The sequence below is a fragment of the Onychostruthus taczanowskii genome, unplaced genomic scaffold, assembly GCF_017590055.1.
Source record: "Onychostruthus taczanowskii isolate IOZ18803 unplaced genomic scaffold, ASM1759005v1 scaffold51, whole genome shotgun sequence".
In the NCBI taxonomy this organism is placed as follows: domain Eukaryota; kingdom Metazoa; phylum Chordata; class Aves; order Passeriformes; family Passeridae; genus Onychostruthus; species Onychostruthus taczanowskii.
In genome coordinates, this window is record NW_024502680.1 from 5802015 (window position 1) to 5820764 (window position 18750).

Genomic DNA, 18750 nt, shown 5'->3' on the forward strand with positions numbered 1-18750 from the left:
GGACACTGGCACTGCTCCTACCCAGGTGAGCTCTGCACAACACCTGGTGCTTCTGTGTTCCTTGGAGGCAGCTGTGCTGCTCCATATTCCTGCCGTTCCATATGAGCTCTGCACAGATCAGCCACAGGAGTTCTGTGTGTAGGGAAAGCAACACCTGATGCTGTGCTCTGGGAGCAGCTGGGACCCTGAGGGCAACCAAAAACACCCAAATGTTGGTGCTAAAGTGAGCAGGGGGAAGAGGAGTGTGTGTGACAGCACCGTTTTTACACACACACTCTTCCTGCACCCAACACAGGTATAAGGTGAGAGGGGAGGTCTGAGCTTCACCCACAGGCACAAGATGTATCTTTCTCTTACCAGCAGCCCACTCACAGAAGTGCAGAAGTCACAGCAAGTTCAACCAAGGGCCTCTTTAATGGGTTGGTAGAACACAGCGTGTGCAGGTCAGTTTGCTCACACAGGTGTCATTTCCTGCATTCTTCAGCCTTCTCCAGATATGCCCATTCTGTGCCCTCAGACCCCATGGCTGCTGCCACGAGACAGCAGGGCCAGGCCTTGCCAGAACAGCTGCTTTTAGCAGAACACAGAACTCAGATGTGGCCCCCAGCCACAGAACCAGCACAGCACAGGGACACAGGGCCTCTGGGCACAGGACAGGCTCCTCCAGCGGGGCAGAGCTGATTCTGTTACTTGGAAAAGTTCCTGCTGCCATGAGCCCCTGGGTCAGCACAGGCAGCCCTCCCTGTGCCCCAGCATGCTGGGGTTTGTCCCAGAGTTCCAGCTTCCAGCCCAGCTGCCCCACAACTGCCAAAGCGGAGCTGGGGCATCACCCAGCTGCGGCCCTCCAGTGCCCAGTGGGGTCAGCACAGCGGGTTCTGGGAAAGGTGTGGGGGGGAAAACGCCGTGCTGTGCTGGGAAGGCTCCCCAGCACCACGTCCTGGGAGCAGCCAGGGCAGGAGTGCTACTCTTCAGCCAGCGGAGGGGGCGTCAGGTGCAGCTGGAAGTTCTCGTTCTGGAAGACGCTGCTGGTGGCCGGGTCCCCGTGGGAAACGCTGAGCAGCCCGTGCTTGTCACCACCACTGTGGCCACCGCGCGCCAGCTCCGTCAGGAGAGCCAGCTGCAAGGAAAACCCCCCGTCACCCTGGGAACACTCCTGCAGGGTACACAGAGCCCAGGGCGTCACTGTGTCCCTGCTGCAGCGAGAGGAGCTTTAACCCAGGTAAAGCCAAGGACATGGATGGCATGGAGGGACTGCAGGTCAGCAGTCCTCAACTGAACAACTCCCCAGGGGTCTTCAGGTTGATTTGAAGTCACATAATTGAAAAACAAACTCAGAAAGAACTGAAAGTGCCAACAATCACAGCCAAAACAGGCAGGAGGCACAAGGAAAATGCAGGGACAGAGGGAGCTGCCCTCTCCTTGGGACAGCAGGGGCATAGGAGGAGGGAGTGTTCTGAGCCATTGCAGGAGCTACAGTGTCTAGAGGGAAGCTTAGTTACAAATCCACAGAGGATCACCCCGTGGACACCTGTCAGGCCAGCCACAAAGCCAGAGCCATTCCCAAGGTTTCCCTGCCAGTGGCTTCCCCAGCATGGCTGCCTTGCAGTGTGCCACAGCCAAGTGCCAGCACTAGCCCAAGCCCCAGAGAAAAGGCAGAGCCCTCGCTTGCCAGTGCCAGTGTCTGGCTTGGCCACGTGAAAAATGCCCATCACCAGTTTGAAAGCAGAAGGCAAACGGGGGGTACGTACTCGGGAGGTGCCTCGGTTCAGTCGGCAGAGCTGGTCAAAAGCTTGGATTTGCTGAGGATCCAACACAGACTCTGAACTCATCTGAGAAAGAGTAAGAAAGTTACAGAAATCATGCAAAGCAGGCTGTCAAGTTCCTACACACACAGAAATTAATTCCTGGGCCGGGAGCAGTCAGTCCACAACCTGTTTGGGAGGTCTTTTTAGCCATCTTTGTCTTGGCATGAAGCCACTATGTGCACCCCAGGTTTGGGGGCAAAAAAATTAGTCCTGTTCTTGCCCAAAGGACAGTTACACCCCTGCATCCACAGTGAGTTATTGCTGGGCTCTGTCCCTGATGGCAGATTGGGATACCTCTGAGGAAGGAAAAAAGGCATGGGAAAACTCCCTCACAGCCAGCTGGGAAGAGAAGTAATGGGCCTTCAGAGCCAAGCAGCCTCTCCAGGCTCCTTCCCCGCTGGCAGCAGCAGCTTCCCCCAGCCCTTGCCCATGTCCCGGCCCTGCCCAGCCCCACACTGTGGCACAGGAACACTGGAGGGGACACGGGCTGCGTGTGCCTGCCACCCCGTGACTCTGCAATGACTGCCAACAACTACTGCCAGCCTATAATGGCATCATGAGTCCCGTCTCTTGTCCTCTAGTGGGGTGTTACAGCCTGAGAGCTGGGAAATGAGGGGTGGAAAGGGGAGGCAAGGTGAGTCATATGGCAGCGGCAGCCACGTCCCTGCCCAGCCGTGGGGTACAAGGCCAAGTGTCCCCCAGCAGTGAGGGGCAGCTGCAGGTAAGGGCAAAGAGAGGGCCCAGAGCTGCACCAAGGCAGAGAGGGTGGCACACACTCAAACTGCTGTAAATGGCACCATTTACATGTCCCAGGGAGAGATGACAAAGCATCACAGATTCTTGTAGGTTTGTTCCATTTATCACACCACAATGTTTCTATTTTGAATGTTTCTGCTCAAATTGCAAAGCAAAAGCATCATCAAGAAACCCCAACAGGAGCCAGGAGAACAGCCTCCCTCATGAGCAGCAGGCTGGCATCTGTTGTCTCTGGGGATCTATTTTTAAGGGAACATTCAAATATCTTCTCCAAAATACATCTCCCAGGGGCTACTAACCCAAAATGCTACAATCCTGCCAGTGGGTACTGACTGAAGCTGCATTGATTTTAAGCTCTTTGGCAGTGGGAGATGCACTGAGCCCCCCCCCATGGGTTTCCTGAAGCCTGGATAGTTCTGAGACCATCCCAAACCCACACATGCCTTGCCTTTGATCATTAAGCCTGGGAAGAGAGGAATGTCCCGAGTGCAGATTCACTTATGCTGGAAACATTTGCCAAGCTCTCTCCCCCTCCTCCAGGATATTCTCTGTAGTGTAAATAACTATTTGCCAGTCAGGGAGCCAGATGCCCCCATTCCCTGCACACCTGGCATAGGCTTTGAGCCTGGGACAGGGAGGGTCAGGGACTCACAGCCAGCAGGTTGTACCAGTGCTTCCCAGGGACATGCAGGTCCTCCTCACTTGGAAAACACAAAAAGCAAGGAAAAACTGCCCTCCACAGTTGCTGTGGCCACAAGCATTCAAGGACAAGGAAAATGCAATATAATTGGCCTCTCCTCTCCTGCTCTCTCCCTATCACACGTACATAACTATCAATCAGGCTGTTCCCAGGCTGATGAGCTGAAATATTGCAGGCAATTCTTTCTGTTGTCATGGAAACAAGTGCTGTCAGGCCTTTTCCTTTTTAAGCGTGTCACTAAAGGCATGTTTCCCTTCAGGAGCCACAGGAGGCTCCCGGGGTCCAGCAGCAGCACTCAGGTGTCAATGGAAGGTGCTGGGCTCACCCCACAGCACAGCCTCTGTCTCCAGGGCTGGCCACCTCTGAGATGGACCCTTCAGCACCTCCAACCCATTTCCAGCCACATCCCCACACCCCTCAGAAAGGCCTCAGACAAGACACAGAAGCCCAGAGAGGCAATTCATCTCCTGAGGATCTCGGCCAGGAGAAAGGGGAAAGGCTTTTTTTCATTTCCCAGCTCTCCTAGATCCCATCACTAATGCTAATCTCTATTGCATGTTTTTCTTGCACGTATTCCACCCCCTCTGGTAGTCACCACACAGCCCTCCCAAGCTTGCAATTATCTTTAATTTAACAGCTACAAATTCCATCATCAGCCAGTGCTTAAGCAAAGCAGATTCCAACAGTTTGAGTGGAGGCACTGTCCACAGTCACGTCAAGAGACCCATCCCAGAGCTGCCCCTCAGCCATTCCTTCCACACAAGATATTGTGCATCAGTGAGAGTTCAGAACACCCCACTGCCCCAGGGGCACAGAGAGACACAGCCAGAAGTCCTGGGAAGGTTTTGGAATTCCGAGGAACAAAAGCAACCCTCCCACCTTCCCATTTACAGAGCTGAGCCCACAGGCAATGGACACCAAGCTCACCCTTGGCCTTCCTCCCCTACTTCACCATGGCTCATCAGCCTTATAAACAGGTACCCAAATTCAGGGCTTTCATGAAAACCCAGCCAATTAATGTTAAACTAAGTAAATCTGCCTCTCTTCTGTCAGATAAGGCCCTGCTGTTTTTAAGGTACTCCCACGAACCCAGCCAAAGAGAGAGCAAGGCAGGCTGTGACCCAAAGTCACTGCAATGACAGTGACATTACAGAGCTGTTTAGGGACTTCAGGGACACCTCAGGATGCCTCTGTGAGAACAGCAGTGTTCTGCTGCTGCTGAGCTCTGCAGAGCCCCTGCCCAGGGAGGCTCTGGGACAGACTCCCAGCCCACGGCTGCACAGGGAACAGCCTGGAGGGTCCTGGGCACACGTGCCCTGGGACAGCCCCAGAGCCTCCAGAACCTCACCCGTGGTAGCACACAGGGGCCAGTGGCTGGCAGCAGGAGAGCCCTGCCTGCTCCCTGTCAGAGGCAGCCAAGAGCCCCAGGTGCCCAGGGCAGAGCAGGCTCCCAGCACAGGCAGGCTGGCACACAGCCCTGGCCTCTCCCTCCTCGGCAGCACCAGGGGAAAGGCAGATGTCTCTTGTTTGCAGCTGAACTTGAGGAGCAAACCTCCCACTCAGGGCCTGGGAGAGCACAGGTCTGTTTGTGCTCTGCCAGTCACTGCTGCAGCCACGTGAGACTGCAGTGACAGGAGAGGGGGGCACTGTCTGTGTTAGACAGGGAGCACACAGGCACATCCCTGTGCTCCCACTATGCTCTGGGGAGCTGCTGCTGCCTACACCAGGTGCTGCTGGGATGTTCCCTTGGACTTCTACTGATGCCTTCAGCCAAAGGAGCAGTAACACTGCTCAGAGTTAATTAGACAAACACAACCCCCACACATCCTCCCTGGACACCACGGCCCAGCATACAGGGTGCTCATTTCTTATCCAGCAGGCTCAGAGAAACATGGCAGCACACGGATTAAATGTGAAAGGTGGCATCCAACAGGCTGTTCTTGGGCTGAGTGACAGGATGCTCATTTCTCCTCCAGCAGGCTCTGAGAGAAACATGGCAGCACATGGATTAAATGTGAAAGGTGGCATCCAACAGGCTGTTCTTGGGCTGAGTTCAGCACCTGCACCTGAGAATTCAGAGGCTCCATGCAGAGAATTTTTTCTAGAGAAGAGCCAAGAGGCTGTTGAACAGATCCCACAGGGCCAAGCACAGAAGGCTGAGGAGGTGCAGTGTTCTCTCAAGGGCAGGAGTTGGGGAGAGAAAGGGAAGGTAATCACACAATGTCCTGAGTTGGAGGGACTCACAAGGATCATCAAATCCAACCCCTGGCCTTACACAGACACCCCAACAATCCCCCCCATACCTGAGAGTCTTGTCTGAATGCTCCTGGAGCTCTGGCAGCCCTGAGGCTACATCCATTCCCTGGGGAGCCTGGGCAGTGCCCAGCACCCTCTGGGGAAGAGCCTTTTCCTGATATCCAGCCTAACCCTGCCCTGACAAAGTTCCAGCCATTCCCTCAAGTCCTGTGTAAAAGACACACAGAAGAGAGAAGAAATCCTATTTGGAGTAAGGGTTAGTGACCTCTCCTGCAGGAGACTGGCAATGTGACCCCAAACCTTACAGAAAACCCATGGGAACACCTCTGTTTCCTGTCCCCTGGCACTGCTGTGTATCTGGGAGGTTCAGAACATGCCCAGCCCAGCTCTGCCCAGGAGCTCAGCTGCAGCTGCCCAAGTCACCCACAGAGCACACAACACTGCTCTCCTTGTGCCACGGGCTGCCAGGGTTTCACGGGAACTGCAGCTTCCCATTGCTGGGATTTACCAGATGCTGATGCTTCCCTGCTTTCCTGAAAGGCATTGTCCAGAACAGCTCCTGCACCCTGGGCTACAGCCAGCACTACTGGCACAGTCCCTCTCCTCCCCTCCCATCAAGGGACTACAAACAGCCAAACTCTTGGCTTGCCTTTATTTCGCTCCCCTCCTTCAGAGGAACATCGGTCAGGAGTCAGCTGCACCCTCAGCCTTGGGCCACTTGGTTATTTCTCAGCCTGGAATCACAGAGGGGAACAGCCTTGCAGCAGCAGCAGGAGCCAGCCCAGCTCGAGGAGCAGCTCCCCTGGGACATGTCCCTGCTCCCAGCCCCTCTGTGGAGGCACAGTGACCTCCTGCCATCCCCTGGTGCTGTGCTGGATCCTGATGGACACACCCTGGGCTGTGGGGCACCAGCTCAGCTCATGGAATCACTAGCAACAGGGACTGCTGCAGTTTATGGGAACAGCCACAGGTTGCTGCAGCCCAGCAGCTGCCACTGCATTTCAATGAGTCAGTTCTACACATCCTCCCAGACTGGAATGTTTTATTAAAAGGGAGGAAATTTACATCAGACTGTAGGACTATTTCCTTAGAAATTGAGATGTAAAGTCAAGATTCCCCACTGCAATTTTGCCATCTTTGCTCTTAACCAGGCCGTGACCCTTCCCCAGGTAATCCTGGTCTCACTGTTCCTGGCTCCAGGCACTTTGGGATCAGTTGTTCCAGCCTCCTGTCAGTGTCTCACAGACCCCACAGTGCCAGACTTTGGATTGTAGGCAGTGCAAGGACCATCCTGCCAGGCTGCACACTGCTCTGAAGGAAGGCCAGGGGACACAATTACAACTCATTCTGATGTTTCTCAAAAAACTCCCACAAAACAACAAAACTCACCCAACTCCTCCAGCATGAGAAGTTCAAAATACCAGTCAATTTTGATTTAAAAGCTGTTACAGGATAATTCTGGTTTTCAAATCAGTCCTTTTCAATTTGTATTGTTTGCATTTTTACCTTTGGTGCCAGTCCTCCTGATGAAGACACCTGCACTCAGAATTCTTACTAGATCACTTTTGTTTCCACTACAAGCAACCAGAGATGTTCTGTGTCTCCAGCTCCTTCCTCACACAGATTTCCTGTGCACTGCTGAAGTGAAGGAATCCACCTCCAAAGCCAAAGGACTGGATATCTGCTCAGTTAATTTGTACATGGGAACATTCTCCACAGAGGAGAGAATGCCCATTCCTGTAACTGTGTAAAACACTAATTATCTCTATGGTGTTACTGGGGGGATCACATCTGGATATTTTCAAAGTTACAAACCCCCTGGAAGTGTTTTGTATTGCTGGAGACAAGTTAATAACTGATGGTCACTGTTACCCTGAAAACAGTAACACTGGCTCTGTCTCCTGATGGATGGAGGTCAGGTAACATCTGTCAAGCTCTAAAGTAAGTTTTGGTGAAAAAGCCCAACCTAAACCTTCACTATTGCTCAACAGAAAGCACATGGTGCAGAGGGACCTTTAAGATCACATGAGGGATGTGGTATCAGCCCCTCACACGTGGGAATTTTTCCAGAGGCTCCAGAAGGCTGTCATAGGGAGGAACATGGGGAAAGTGCAGGACAGAGCTCAAAGGTAGAGCCTGACAAACTGGATTAACTATGGATCAAGTCCATTGTCCATCCTGGCGTGCCTTGACAGGATTAAACTCCTGAATAAAACATATCTGCCATCTGGACAGCTCCAACAACAGCATGCTCAGAACTCCTCGGACACGGAATAACCAGAGCACGGCAGCTCAGGGGTTCATGGCAGGGCTTATGGCCCAGGAGCCAAGACTCTTCCTCTCCCTGATCCCCCAGTGCATAAGCTGGCAGAACAAATGGAGAACACATGCTCATTGAAACGAGGCAAATGAGTTTTGGGAATCAGTGGCTGAGACACCCAGAGCCTTTCCTGCAGGTATTTGGGCAGTGGCTGAATGCTGAGCCCTCATCCCCACAAACACCACAACAAACATACAGCTCTGCAAGTGGATTAGGGACCCACCACAAAAACAAACTCCCATTTCTTTTAACTCTCATTTAGGGGATGCTCCAAGGCAGGGAGAGCAGGACAGATGATTGTCCAGCCCCAGAGGATTACCCTTGGGAAGGCAGTGAGGCTCAGGGGTAACACAGAAAGCACAAACTTTTGGTAGTAGAACCAGAGGAAAGAAAATCCCCTGTGCTCTTCTTTCTGCTCCCCTTGGCTGGGGCAGAGCGTGCCCTCATCCCAGCCAGGTTCCACTGAAATCCACACTGTCAGTGATCCCATAATGGGTCAGTGCTGGCTTGTGGCATCTCTCCACCTCCCCAGTTTCAGGGACTGGCCCCAGCACCACACACAGAGCACAGGGGCAGAGGAAGCCCTGTCTGTTGGGCTGTCGTTTCACATGGACATCTCAGCCACGCTGCACAATTCAAACTGACAGCCTTTGCCTGGGCAGGGCAGAATTAGTGCTGTGAAATGCACTCCAGATGCTCAGTGGCATTTCTCAGCATGACTCTATTCCTAATTCAAGGCTTCCTAAGAAAATGAATACCTCAGATGAAGATCACCATATTAGATTTTGCCAAGAGAGGAACTAAACTTTCAGAGTCTTCAAAGGGGCTACAGGGAAATGCCCTCCCCACAGATCTCTGTGCAGAAGGGCCTGGGAGCCCCAGATCTGACTCTCAGGAGGGCAGGGCTGGAAACACAATGCTGTTAGCAGGACCTCACTCAGGATTTCCTGCTCACAAACAGCAGCTGTGGAGCCAGAGCAGCTCGTCCAAGCCAGAGCTCTGGGTCTGACTGGGGCCAGCAGAGTGAAGGGAGGACACAGAGAAGCCCCATGTTCCCCAGTGTGCATTCCCAGCATTGCCCCAGCACAGAAATGCTACTCTGTAACTCAGCCCATGCCAGGTCACAGAATCCTTACCTCCCAGGGTTAGTTAATGCTGCTGAACAGTGATTGTTCAGCAAACAACTTTCCTGCAGGAGCTGGAGATTCTCCAATCTATTGCCAGATCTAAATACACTCAGCTTTTTTAAGATGTGACAGCACAACAGTTTGATCACATGTGAGTACAACAGTTAAATATTGTAATTTGGGTATGTGAGGAACATCCCAGACTTGGAGAGGATCTGGGACACACAGAGGAGGAGCTGGGGGTCTGAGCAGTGCTGGGGCTGTGCTGAACCCTGCCCAAGCTCTGCTGGGCTGGGCTGTGTGTGGAGCAGGAAGCCATGGCTTCCCTGCCAGGAGCATGTGACAGCAGCAGGGCGCCGTGCTGCACTGGGATGGACACTTTCCAGCTAGCACTTCATGAGCCATGCTGTAAGTCTTCTTCCCCATCCAGTCTCTCCAAACCTCCCTTCAGGCCCTGAGTCCCAGCCAGCCCTTCTCTTTCATCAGTTAAATAAAAGGAAGCATCTTCTCCTTACCCCAATCTCTGCCATGGCATGTGGAGCATTTTCCCTTTTTTCTCTACAGAGTAAGTCAGACTGATGTCAAAGGGGAGCCACAGGGGCTCCCTGACTGACTGCCCAAGAGAAAGCCAGGGATAACCCACTTACAAAGCACTGGAATCAAGTGTCAGGCACTCAAATGCTGAATGCAGTTTTAGTAGTTAATTCTGCTTTTAGTTTTTAAGCTACACCCAGGCTGTCACCCCCATTTACACTCACTCCTTTGGGGCAGGAGTGCAGAGGGTGAGGTGTGGGGCTGCTGAGCTCTCCCAGCCTGAGATGCAGTGCCCACACCCCACTGTGGCAGGACAGGACACACACACTGCTCTGCCTGGTTGGACCACACTCCATTTCCAAGCTCCTGGGAAAGCTTTGCTGCTGTCACCAAATCAAAGACTAACACAGCCTGACTGCAGAGACTGCCTGGTGCTCCACACAGGCCTGCAAGATTCCCTTTCCCCACGTCTCCCCCAAGCAGGAAGCCTCTCCTGTGAGTGCAGCAGCTGACTCAGGCCCTTAGCCAGTTTTTGATCAGGATGGCTTTGGCAGGAATTGAAATCATCTGCTCCAACAAAACCAAAGTACTACTACAAAAACATACTCCAAGATTGAATTATTTTGGTTCCAGGAGTGAAAATGCTGCTCTGTGCACATCCATACAGTGACAAATGCACAAAGTAGCCCGAGGCACTTGGGAACAAACCCTCACCCAGGGGCCGCTGGAACGTGGCGCAGCAGAGCTCAGCTGCACACATGCAACATCCCTTAAGAGAACCCAACAAACCACCTGCCAGGGGGCTTAGCATCCACAGCACCAGCCAGGAAAAAGGCAGCTCCATGCATATTTGAGGCTGTACTTCAGTTTGAATTAGGGATGATGAAACTTTCAGTGCACAAACACTGACAATAAATACAAATTAATTCTCTGTTCTCTCACCCAAATCCAGCTGCAGCAATCTTGGTTATACTCAAGCTTCTTAAAATATTGTGCAAGCACTTAGTGAGTCAAATCAATCCCAGACCTTTTATCCAGAGCCAGATTATCTGCTAGGAAGGTGGAACAGAGGCTCCACAACCCAGCCACAAGGAATGTGCCTGCTTTCAATCTAAGATTTATATAAAACACACCTAAAAATAATTTGACAGGAATTGTCCACACAACCAGCTGCAAGCATCCAGCCGCCCCCAACACCAGCTCCTAGACCTTCTGGATGAACAAATTTCCTTGACTTCCAGAGTTGTACCCTCATCAAAATAAAGTGGCATTCAGAAAAGTGACCAACTGGCTGCTGAGAGTGTTTGACAGGTACCGATCAGAGTCTGGTCTGAAAGCACAGACAGAGAACAAAGTGATGATGAAAGTTTACCTGACAAGAAACCACCTCACAAAACTTACCTGTGCCAGGGATGCTGCAGTCCCTTTCTTCAGCTCTGAGAAGTTCTCACTCAGCTTCCCTCCCTTGTTGCTGGAGTTGCACTTGTAGCACATCCACCTCATGAGGCCCTTGGTGACCGCCCCACACTCCTTGCTCAGCAGGCACAGCGAGTGGTACAAGTGGCCACAGCTGGGAAGAGAGCAAGTCAGTGCTGGCAGCACCTCCTGAGCCCTGCACAGTGGAGGGCAAGGGCTGCCCAGTGGGCAAAGGCTGCATTTGGGAATCAGCAGTGTATCCTCACCCCCTGCTGATTTCCAGACTCACAGAGTCAACACTGGATGCCCATTTGCTGATGCAGCTACAGACTGTGACACCAAGGTAACAATGATTTCACCCTATTTTACAGACACCTGGGCACAGACAGCAGCTGGGGATGCCAGGGCTGTGGCAGGTCCAAGATGTACACACACACAAATGAGCCCAGAGTGTTGCAGTGCCCAAAGAACACTGCTGGGAGAGGAATCAGAAAAGTGACAGCCAGCTCCTGGGACTGGGAGGCCATTCCTCCCAGGCAGGCAGAGCTGGCTGCATGCAAAGCAGCCTCTGATGGGTGTGATTAGCCAGCCTCTCACAGTGCCAGGCAGCAGGGAGATGTGCTCCCAGGAATACAGATCATTACTCAGGCAAGCCAACCAGGAGAATTTGTTTCCCCTTTTAAAACTATTAACAGGATCACAGGTGCAACCCCACCCCTTAACTTTACCTGAAAACAATGATTTCATCGGCAGTTTCTTGCCTCCTTTTGTACTGCTGGAGACAGATGCAGCAGTAATCCTGCTTTGGGGTAAGGCCTCTGGTGACAGAGGCTCTCAGGTTACACAGGGACCAGTGGAGATCGTGGTTTAAAAGGCTCGTGGTTGTTTCTAGAAGGGTCTGTGTGGAAGACAACACAGAGAGCAGGTCAGTCTGTCACCTCTGACTGCAGAAACTCCCTGCCAGCCAGTTCCTCAGAACAAGCAGCTTAGCAGCTCACTAAGAGCAGAAACAACCCAATAAAATCTCTTCTCCTATGCTTTCTATCCCCTGACCTCAAAACACTTATCCTTTCATCACACGTTAATGGAGCAATTCCTCTGCACTCTCAAATAGACAAGTCCTGTATTGACTTTTGCCCAAGAGCATTAACAGAGGCATGGCAGGCTCATTTTGTCATCTTCCACATCAAACCTCCTTTTTTTTCCCCTTCTACCTGACAAGCTACTGCTTATATCCCCATTTTAGGAGAAACGTGCTAATAAAAAATCAAAGCTCAAATGCACTATGGCAATTAAAGTCTTTTAAAACCCCTGAACTGCTCATCTGCTTGTCCTTCCCAACGGATGCTCATTTCTAAAGAGCCCAAAGAACCACCCTGAGTTTCCAGCACCAAGTTTCTCTCAGGCACAGGGGCTCTGCTCCCTGATTCATCCCTGCTCCACAGCAGCAGCTGCAAAAGGCAGCAGCACAGGATCCCACCTGGGCACACAGCCTGTCCCAGAGCTGCCAGGCAGGGACAGGAGGAGCTGCCCAGCCTTCTGCACGAACCCAAACCCAGATAAAGGCTCCTGGTGTTCAGCCTCCACAGCAAAGCTATTTCCCACTGTGTTTCTGCACTGGCTGCTGGTGCCTGGGGGCCTGCCCTGAGCAGAGCTGGGATGGCTCTGCCACATGAGGGGGGAGAGGGGCTTGGAGGAACACTGTGCATCCTGTTTAGGGGAAAGGAGTTCCAGAAAACTGCTCAAGTGTGGAGACTGCCTGGGATTTGGAACTGGACTAAGAAAAGCAGGACTGAGATTTACAGGAAATCTCACCAGGACACAAAGGAAGTGCAACATTATCACTTGGAAGTATAAAAACGGCCTAATTTAAAAACCTGTTATTTAAAACTGCATAGCAAGACAAAAACATATCAGCTTTGTGCCTTTGAATCCCTAACTGCAGGATGAGCTGGAGAAAAAGCAGATGTTTATCCTTCTGGTACATTTAACACAGAACTGAGCTGCAGAGGTGTTCACCATGTACCTGTCAGTCCCTTCACTTGCAATCTGTGAGCAAACCAAACTCCTTCCCCATCCCCCAACCACACAGAAATCACTCACATGCCCATTGACTTTGCCCTGCAGACAGAAATGACAAATGAGAGAGAGAGCAATAGGCCAGGCAGCTAAAATGAGGCTGCATGCAGTGGTGGACAGAACAGAAACACAGGCAACTTACTTGTTCATAGTTAAAAGTATCCAGCATTCCCAGGACGAGGCCTTGAATTTCTCCAAGTTTCCCTTTTCCATAAACTGGATCCTGTATGAAGAAATGCAAAGCTGCAGTTGACTCACAGGATATGACCATTCTGATTCTTTTTAGGTCTTTTTTTCCTCTGGATTGCAATTGCAAATGGAAGCTATGACTGCAGAGTTAAATATTCTGCACATGCACAGGGACAGCAGAACAATCCCACACACTGATGGGAAAAATCAGTAATTAGCAAAACTCAGTAGATAATAACATCACTATAAATTAGTGTGCCTGGGTCAAAACTGAAAACTCCATTCAGGAACTGACTGGAGAGGACATTTGAGGGATACTGAAGGGAACAGCATGGCCAGGCAGCTCCCAGCCCCCCATGCTCCTGCCCAACCAGGGGTGCCTCATGCCCAGCCTCATCCCAGACCCCTGATCTGCAGGCTGGAAGAGCACACCCCAGTCATTGCTGAGCCCAGCTGGCAGAGGAACAGGGCCTGGGGCTCTCCTGGTGCTGCAGGGCTGATTTTCACATGCCCTGAACAGCTTCATTGCCTGTCCCAGCAGCACAAGCACAGGGCTGTGGTACAGGTCCTCAGCCTGTGCATCTCCCCCTTGCTCCAGCCCAAACAGCCCTGCACAACCCCCTGGCACCCCTGAAGCACTGCTCTGTGCAGCAAGCTGAGAGAAGTGTCTGCTGGAAGGGGCAGGACTGGCAAAAACAGAACAGCAAGATGTGAAAAGGAAACTAACCCAGAGAGGAGAAAAATGGTGGGGACACAGTGGAAACAGGAACAGGAGTGGGATAAACAAGGCTGGATAAGATGAATGAGAGAAGGAGTAGGAGCAAGGCTGATTCCATGCTGGGACTGGGCAAGAAGAATTGAGAGTGACAAAGCCAGCTGACAAAGACAAGTAAAGCAGCATGGAAGCTACACTGCAAGACACCCTGAGGGATGCAAGACAGAACAGCAAACAAGTCAAGAACTCTTGAACAAGAGCCCTCATGGGCAGTGTGACAGGCAGAAACACCAATGTTCAAACCTAAATAAAAGCAGCCCTCAGTAACAGCACTGAGTGAAAACCAGCAGTGGGTTTGGAGCATGTGGAGGAAGCATGAAGAGCTGGATGTGCTGCACAGGCTCCTTTTCTGCTGGGTGAACAGCACAGCACAGGAAGTGCACTGCACTGCAGGGATTATGGAGGCAATGGCATTTCCAGAGAGCAGGAATGTGATCCAGAGCACAGAGCAGTCAGGCAGGCAGCCAGCAGCTCCTCTTCTAAAGCCCTCAAGTACAGGGCCAGCAGGTCACTCACAAACCGTCCCAATCCCACAATTTCCACACAGCACCTCAAACTCCCTAAGCTACAAGTGGGGATTTTTAAAGCCATTGGTTTCCTGTCTGGACACAGAGCAGAAGAAGAGATGTGAAGAAGAGGGGAGAATAAAGACACACTTGCAGCTTTGCAGAGGGAAAACACAAGTCTGAGGGATTTCAGTTGCTGTCTTTTCCTCAAGTCATGCTTGATGATCTTTAAAAGTAACAGCAGCTGGGAAGAAAACAGACTTTCTTCTTTCCAGAGGAGGCCCATGGTCTGGCCAAGCCTCACCCTGAGCCTGGCAGCCCAGTGCCAGCAGTGAGTCCATGGCCACTCCCTGCTGAAGCCATCTGATGGGATGGGCTGGAGCTGCCCGCCTGCCTCCAGCATCACACCCACAGCTCCCAGGTCACTTCTCCAGACAGTTATAATGCTGCTAAATTGCAGCTTCAGACCTCACAGAACTTCCAGCCACAAAAGCCTCATGGGACCAATTAGTTTTATGGAGGAATATCTTTCATGAATTCCACCTTACAAAACTGGTCTCGGGTTGGGATTCAGGCATGCTCCAGCCATGTGCGTACCATCCCATGCAGTGGGACAGGCACTGCACCAACCAGGAGCACATCCCAGCAGCCTGCATCAGCACAAGGAGCCAGAGCCAAACTGGCTGCCTGGGCTGCCACCAACAAACAGATGGGAAGAGCTGGCAGGGATCCACACACATGGAGCCCTTTGAGCCACCTCTGTCTCTTCTATTTCCCTTTTCTTCCTGGGTCCAGGAAATAGCACTTGCTTTGCTACCAGTGCTAACAAATGCACTCTGCAAACACATTCAACTTCAGCTTCTCCCCTCTGCAAGGGTCAGAGCAACCACCCCACACACAGCTAATCCCAGTGCCCATCTCCCAAACTAGGAAGAAAAAACAGCCAAAGCCCTAAGCAGGAGTGGAAAAATATAAGGTGAAGGCTTTCTGAATCCTTCTGCCTCCACTCTGGAACAGCTTTTAGAGAATAATTTCCTCCCCTCTTTAGGGTTCCTACTGGTAGCTTTTACATTTCTGGCTTCTCCAGTTCTCCATTTTGTAGGAGACATCAGCTGCATCTGCTTACACAACATTCATAAAGGATTACAGCTTTGTAAGGGAATTAACACTCAACCTCTCAGCCCTCTTCAGAGAGCACTCACATCCTTAATAACATGGAATTTTTCTTAATGCTCAAGAGGATTCCTCTGGTATCTCTCCTAATGCGGTTGGTTCAGACTTCCCAGTTAACAAGTCACTCCCCAACACCCTAAAGGATGAGCAGGAGCAAATCCACCAATTGCTATTTCACGTGACTTCAGTACATAACAGTGAGCCCAGGTGCTGGGACAGGCAGGTGCCAGAAGCCTGTGTCCTCTCTGGGAAGCTGCAGGTCTGGCCCCAGGGACACCTTGCAAGGTGCCCTTTGGCCAAAGACTTTGGTTGCAAAGTTAACATTTGCATAAGGTATAATCTGTAAGCAGTTAAGCCCAGAAGAGGAAGAAAAACAGTCTGCTAAAATTGGAATACTCGAATTCCTTTCAGAGAAGGCAAGATAATCTACCTTAGTTTACTGATGTTATCCACCTTCCAACAAAACCCCCAGTGAATTCCTGGGCAGCTGTGCCACCTCCCAGCCTGCAGGTCCAGCACGTGTATGCCCTATCACAAACCTTGAGCTCTGCTGAAACAGCATTTGAGGGCCCTGTCAGACAAGCACCACTTGTAATTCTGCATTTCACCAAAATATTTGGAGGGCTTGGGAAAGGCCGTATGCACTGCAGGGCCCAGAAAGGCTGGTTTCAATATTTCCTTGTGGTCACAGTTAAGGTGGCACATCAGTAACACATTTAAGTGCCCTGCACAGAGCTCAGAGCCAAGACAGAAGGGTTTGCCACCAGGGTTTAGCCTTTTGCATGGCTTCAAAGAGCAGCTACACAGCTCTGCAAAAGGAGCACCCAACCAAGGCTAACAACACAGGGATCTTCCTGTCTGGGAAAGCACCAGCTGTGCCTGCCATGTTGTGATTCTTCCCTGCAGGACACTTAAATGGCATTCCCAGATAACCCAAGGAAGCAGATGACTGGAAGGCAGTAACCCCAGCTCGCTGCTGCCTAGCTCCAAGGGAGTTTTCTTCCTGATCCCCAGCAGGGCCAGGGTTCAGAAAGCCTGAACATTTAACCTGAGCACTCATGACAAGGCCACAGAGTAAGACCTGCTCATCATCATCCCAACACCAGCTTCCCAGCTGGACTCAAAGCAATGCTCTCCCCAGGGCCAAGCTGTGCATCCAAATAAACTCCACAGAAACCTCCCACAGGCACTCTCTGCAAGCTCTTGAGCAAGAGTTTAACAAAACACAGCCACAAACCCACAGGCAACAGTGAGCTGGAGCAGAGCAGTGCCAGGAACCCAGGAATAAGGGCTGGTGGTAAGGCAGTGAAGGGAAATGTGGGGTTTAAGGACAAGAGCACAGGGTTCAATGAAGGGTTTGTCTTGTAACAAAGGACACTGTAACACAGGAGGTGCCAAGCACTGAAGGCAGCAGACTGGTGAGACTCAGCACAGGCAAGCTCTCAGAAGAGCCCATCTCCTAATGAGGAGGATAAGAAGCTGGGAGAGGCTTAAGTGAGCCTCAGAGGTGAAAATCTTCAGAGGTGAAACCAGCCAGCAATTTCTGAAGGACACAGCTGAGCTGCTGGCATCTGCCCCAAGATGCAGCAAGGGGCTCACACTGCTTCTGCTGCCCACAAACAATCCAGGTCACATCACCCCACACACTTCAGGGGTTTGCAAATGCATGGGTGTGAGTGAAATCTATAGAAGAGTAAGTGTTAAGAGGCAAAGTCAACTTAGAGATCCTTTATAACAACACCACCTCACCTTCCCTAGGGATCTTTTCTTAATCTTTATGATGTTACTTTTCCTACACCAGTTTTTCAGCTACAAGGTACCAATTACTGCCCCATTTTATGAACTTCTGATACTAATGCTCTTTACCTGGAATTCAGTCCTTTTCTCTGCATTTTAAGAAGTCATCATTTTTTTGCTCTAGTTGTTCAAAAAATCTGCCTTTCCAAATCTCTCTTTAGTCAGACTGGATTTGTCAGGCTGTCCAGGGAGGTGGAATGAGCAGGAGCAGCTCCTCCCTGCCTCCAAACCCAGTGACCAGAGCTGCACATGCTGCTCTCAGTGATGCCTGACCCATTCTGTCCTCAGTAAAGCACCTCACCTGATGAAGCATCCCCTCAGCCTCCCCAGCAGAGCCATCACACCAACCACTTCCTTCTACAACAGACAAAACATTCCCCTCCCCTGCTGCCTCCAGGACAACAGTGCCAGCCCCTGCAGAAGGGATTTTCTATTGCTGCTAGAAGAGTCCATCAGAACAGAAATAGAATGAAATATGTGAAGATTGTTGATGGTAACCTCCCTTCATCCCAAAGGAGAACAGGATCTTCCTCCACACTGTCACACCTCCCAGCTGTGTTATCAGTGTGGTCACTGCTTCGACTCCCACCCCATGCTGGCAGTCCTCAGCACGACCAGGGAAGCCTCCCTTCCCTGGCAGCCTCCCATTCACTCACAGCTTCTCCATCCTTTCCTGCCTACATTAAACATCAAACAAGGCCCAACAGGAAATTATACCAAAACCTCAGCTAAAAGTAGACTAAATAAGTTATTGAAAAGCCATTAGGTTTCCTTGACACTTCCTCTGATAAAACCACATTTCATTTGAACACACTTTTTATCCACACTCTTGCAACATGCTTTGCTATCTTAGGAGTTTGCTCAAAATCCAAGACTGTGAATAATATTAAGATCAAACCAAGAGGTTGCTAGAGGTGTGTGTTCACCCTGTAAGCCCTTTTCCTCTCTCACCTGGAACAGCAACCCTGAACAGTGTTTCAACAGTCTCAACCCTTCAATCATCCCACAACACAGACAATTCTTCTAACTCCCTTTCTGCATTTCTCAAGGTTTGTTATTAAATCCCAACATCAGCTTTCACCTATTTTGCAAATTAACAATTTGAAGTTGCCTGTGATCACTCAACCCAAGGTCCTGCTTAAAATCAGCTCTTCTGCAAGTTTGCTACTCACTAATGGCATCTCTAAAATAATATTGCACCATCAATAATATTTTGGGCCCAATTATGATCTTTCTGCAAAGCCTATACACTTCACTGTAGTGTCTTCACAACTGTCCATCCCAGAACCTTCACTAAAAGGCTTTCAACAAATTTAG

General features: G+C 51.0%; 1 protein-coding gene across 1 annotated transcript in view; it reads right to left on the reverse strand.

Moving 5' to 3' along the window:
* Positions 1-400: 400 nt before the first annotated feature.
* VPS8 (VPS8 subunit of CORVET complex) overlaps positions 401-18750 on the reverse strand; it is a 67690-nt gene continuing 49340 nt past the window's right edge. Inside the window, exons 42-46 of the mRNA XM_041416345.1 lie at positions 13136-13216; positions 11643-11812; positions 10900-11068; positions 1749-1829; positions 401-1117 (exon numbers count right to left, since the gene is read on the reverse strand). Of these exons, the coding sequence (XP_041272279.1) occupies positions 962-1117; positions 1749-1829; positions 10900-11068; positions 11643-11812; positions 13136-13216 (657 nt within the window). The 3' untranslated portion in view covers positions 401-961. The remainder of the gene's footprint in view (positions 1118-1748; positions 1830-10899; positions 11069-11642; positions 11813-13135; positions 13217-18750) is intronic.